A 4,568-nucleotide genomic window follows, 5' to 3' on the forward strand; every position below is an offset into this window, starting at 1 on the left:
GCAGGTACAAACCCCCCTACTCCTTGTGGCATAAAAAAAGCACATTCCCCGGGATCACGCAATCCCCTTGGCATTGCTCCACGCCTCTCCCAGAGCGGCCCGCCCCACTAGTTGAGAAACACTGCTCTACAGCTACAACCTTGTTTAGTAATTGGTCCAAGAGAGACTGATTTATCCCAAATCACCCAACCAGCTTTCATGTTTAAAAAAGGACTGTAGACACCATGGACTCCTGGTTTCTAGGCTTAATTTACTACACAAAACTGATTCTCTGTACAAACAGCTGTATGAACTGGTTTTTGTTTTGTCTGGGGTTTTTTTTTTGCTACCAGAGGTTATTCTGAAGCAGAGCAAAACTGTCATGTTTCTTCGACAAAAAAACACAGAGCATGCGATAGCCTGAAGTGTTTCTCATAATTCAGATAATTATTATATTTTAAAATGATGTTTAAAGACAAAAAACAATAAAAGGTATTTTTTCGTAATTTACCACTTCACAAAGATTGGTACATCTTAGAATAATATGCGCAAAATTGGAAGGGGGAAGAAATCCCCAAGGAAGAAGAAGTTATAGCTAAAATATTAGATTGCGCTGAAATGGATATGATGACAAGACGATTAAATGATCAAGAAGATACTAAATTCTATGAAACATGGAACAATGTTTATAAATGGATAGACAAGAAAAAAATAAGATATACAAATTTATTTTTAGTTAATCTTTTGTATTTGTTTTTACCTAGGTGATAACAATGTTAATATTAGTTTAATATTAGTTTAAATGTATTTTTTGATGATTATGGTATAGTAGTTTATGTACAAGCAACATATTAAGAATTTTGGTTTATATACGTATAGTAGTTAAAATTAGTTTAAATGTATTGTTTGATGATCATGGTATATTAGTTTATGTATAAGCAATATATAAAGAATTTTGGTTCATACATGTATAGTAGTTAAAATTAGATTAAATTAGATTAGATTATAGATTAGATTATAGATTATAGATTAGATAAAATTAGATTATTGTTTGATGATTATGGTATATTAGTCTATGTACAAGCAACATATTAAGAACTTTAGTTTATATATGCATACTACTTAAGATTTTGAAAATTTTAACCCAAATTTACTAGATTTTTTTAATATTCAACATATATTCAACTATGTATTCTTTTTCTGTATTTGAATCTATACTTTCAAGAGAAGCGGGGGAAATGCACTCCCACTCTATGTTTAATGTTTGTATGTGTGTCTGTTTATTTTAAGAAAATTAATAAAAATATTTTAAAAAAAATAAATATATTCCATTTCAGCAACAATTCAGTGTCAGCTGCTGCTAAGCAAATATACTTAGGTAGTAGGAATGAGGGGGGGAAACAAATGATGAACATGAATACATGGCCTACCCATTTGTTATTGTTGAAGGTAAATGGCAAATAGCAATTTATGCTACAAGTTGTTTAGCAACTGCCTCTTTAGGGACCATTGGCAGTGATGACGCTGATAACAAAGTTATTTTGTGACCAATCCTTGCATTCACAGGTCTGTAAAGCAAAGGAGAGATGAAGTAAAATCATAAGCTTAGCAAAGGCTTCACTTTTAAACCTGCTTTGCTTAAAAAATGAACTGTGGTTGCTAAAAGAGGACTATTTGTCCATTTTAAGAATCTTAGACATGTGTAGTTACCTCTGAACAATCCTTTGGTGGGGAACACTAGAAAGTTCTTATATGTAATGCACAATTTCCATTTAGGAGCTGACCTTCAATTTTGTCATGGTTTAAACTTCTGGAGTAATTTTGTACTTCCTTGAGTTTCCCTGAATTTTACCACGTGAAGAAATTTGGAAAAATTCTTTATGGATGTTTTGCTGAAAACAGAAAAAAATTATGAATTAGTGAGTTATGGATTTGATTATTAGAAGGGTAAAATATAGGAAGAAGGAAATCATAATGCAACTTAAAGAGGAAGGACTGATAATCTAAATTTATTCAGAAATGCTGTGAAGATTGAATGCCACTTCTTTATACTTTTCTTTTTCTTCCTTATTCCATCCTTTCTTTACCTTTTCACTCTTTTTCTCATTCTTAAATTTGTATTGCGTTAATAATTGGACAAAATTATTTCATTAAAAATGAATACATCCATCTGGAGAATGCGTATACATCCCTTTGTGCAAGTTGGTTGATCTCAATAAAGGAAACATGCTTTTGACATAAGGAAGCACATCAGTTCTATATCTACAATATGTCTACTTGTAAGCATAGATGCTACAATAATAATAGAATTCTTAGAATCAGATACCTCTGAATACATATGCAAGGGCGATACTACATTTATATCGGATAAGGTATCTCCTGCTGGGGCTCCTGTTAATAAGAATCTTTGATTTTCAATATTAAGTACCATAATTGTGCAGAATGCAGCTGCGAGAGCAATCATGGGCTTTTCCAAATATGCCCATGCTACACCAACACTCCGCAGTTTGCATTGGTTGCCGATCAGTTTCCGGTCACAATTCAAAGTGTTGGTTATGACCTTTAAAGCCCTTCATGGCACCAGACCAGATTATCTCAGGGACCGCCTTCTGCCGTACGAATCCTAGCGACCAGTTAGGTCCCACAGAGTGGGACTTATTTGGGTCCCGTCAACTAAACAATGCCACTTGGCAGGACCCAGGGGAAGAGCCTTCTCTGTGGTGGCCCCAGCCCTCTGGAACCAACTCCCCCCCAGAGATTAGAATTGCCCCCACCCTCCTTGCCTTTTTTAAGCTACTTAAAACCCACCTCTGCCGCCAGGCATGGGGGAATTGAGATAGTCTTTCCCCCTAGGCCTTTACAATTTTATGCATGGTATGTCTGTATGTATGTTTGGTTTTTTTATATTAATGGGTTTTTAATTGTTTTTTTAATTGGATTATTACTGTACGCTGTCTTATTATTGCTGTTAGCCGCCCCGAGTCTCCGGAGAGGGGCGGCATACAAATCCAATAAACAAACAAACAAACAAACAAATAAATAATCAATTCTTGGTGTCACACCTTGTACCTCATTTGCAGTTCAATGAGTCATTTTGTCTTTTTATTACGTCTTCTCTAATGCTCTCCCTCCTTCTCTTCCTAGTTCTTCCAATCTTGAGGATGACCAGAAAAATCTTCACCAACAGCAGGGAGAGGTGGAGGCAACAAAACGTCAACAGTGCCTTTGCCAAGTTGAGAAAGTTGATCCCCACCCATCCTCCTGACAAGAAGTTGAGCAAGAACGAGACTCTTCGCTTAGCCATGAGGTACATCAATTTCCTCGTCAAGGTCCTTGGGGAGCAAGGGCTGCCGCAAACGGGTGTGAATCCACGAGAAAGGATACTGGGCCTGTTCCAGCAGAATCCACATTTGGAACACATGGAAGAACTGACTCTCCTCGAAGACTCCGAGGTCCCTTCTCCCAACACAAGCAGCAACATCCCAGAATGCTGGTCAGAAACATCATCCCCCTAATCAATCAGTCAGGGTAATCATCCTGATTGCAGTTTGATAGTTCCCCTTGATACTGATTGTGGTAGTTGTTTGTTTCTATACAGTGTTAATCTATTTATTTATTTATTTATTTGGTCCATCTTGGTCTTTTAAAACTCAAATGTACTTTATGTAAGCGTTTCTGACATGAAAGAACATGGCTTTCAATAACTAAAAAAGAATTCCAATGGCCTAATTGGCTGTAAAGGGCCCTGATTTTGAGTGCAAGGGACTTTGACTGGGCCTCCATCACCAATGGATCCCTTGCCCTTTATTGTGACATACAAGTGAAAATGGTCATAGTCAGTATCTTGTGGCCGAATGGCACAGTAAGTTTTAAAACAGGAGCTCTGGGAATTTCAGTTCCTGATGTTTTGGCTGCTGGCTTGTCAAAGATTAACTGAAAATCTAAGTCAAACAAATACTGCAGTTGTGCATTTTCTCCTATGGTAAAACAAATCCCACAGTGAACCACTAATTATTTCTTCTCTATTTCCTAAAGGAAGACAGCACATAAATTGAGCAGCCACATCTATAACTTCAATGGTGAGCCTCTCACTGTATCCATTTCAAGAGATAGTGATAACACTGTCTACTATAAATTTGGCGTTTTACAATTCTATAAATTGGGTATGGTAAAAGAAAATATCTGGAGCTCTGGAACCAAGGCTACTAATTTATTTTATTTTTTCATTTAAGATAAAGTAATGTTAACATTAGTTGAGCACTGCTAAGAACTTCTAATGCCCAGTTCAGTACAATCTTTGTCCTAAGATGTGTGCATTTCATTTACTATTTTTCCTCCAGTATATGTCAAAACCGAAGGGAGATAAAAATTTAACCAAAACAAAATGCATAGGAAATACATCTGAACAGATGGGAATGGATGATGCTAGATATAATCAATAGTGGATTTTAGTTATTTCTGAAATATTCAAAGTTGCCTTCCTAAAAAAAATATGGATTTAAGTATTATTTGAACTGGATTTATAATGGTGGAGGGAAAACACGTTCCAGAACATTTGCAGATAAAAAATAACTAAATAATTTCAAAAA

The 4,568-nt window shown here is 35.8% G+C and overlaps 1 protein-coding gene across 1 annotated transcript; it reads left to right on the plus strand.

The window, feature by feature from the left end:
- The first annotated feature begins 3,131 nt into the window (after nt 1-3,131).
- On the plus strand, nt 3,132-3,494 carry TAL2 (TAL bHLH transcription factor 2). The gene has a single exon (XM_070736236.1). It carries the CDS (start codon nt 3,141-3,143, stop codon nt 3,492-3,494), a length of 354 nt encoding a protein of 117 aa, XP_070592337.1. The 5' UTR covers nt 3,132-3,140.
- Nucleotides 3,495-4,568: the final 1,074 nt, after the last annotated feature.

This window comes from Erythrolamprus reginae, chromosome 2 (assembly GCF_031021105.1).
Source record: "Erythrolamprus reginae isolate rEryReg1 chromosome 2, rEryReg1.hap1, whole genome shotgun sequence".
In the NCBI taxonomy this organism is placed as follows: Eukaryota; Metazoa; Chordata; class Lepidosauria; order Squamata; family Dipsadidae; genus Erythrolamprus; species Erythrolamprus reginae.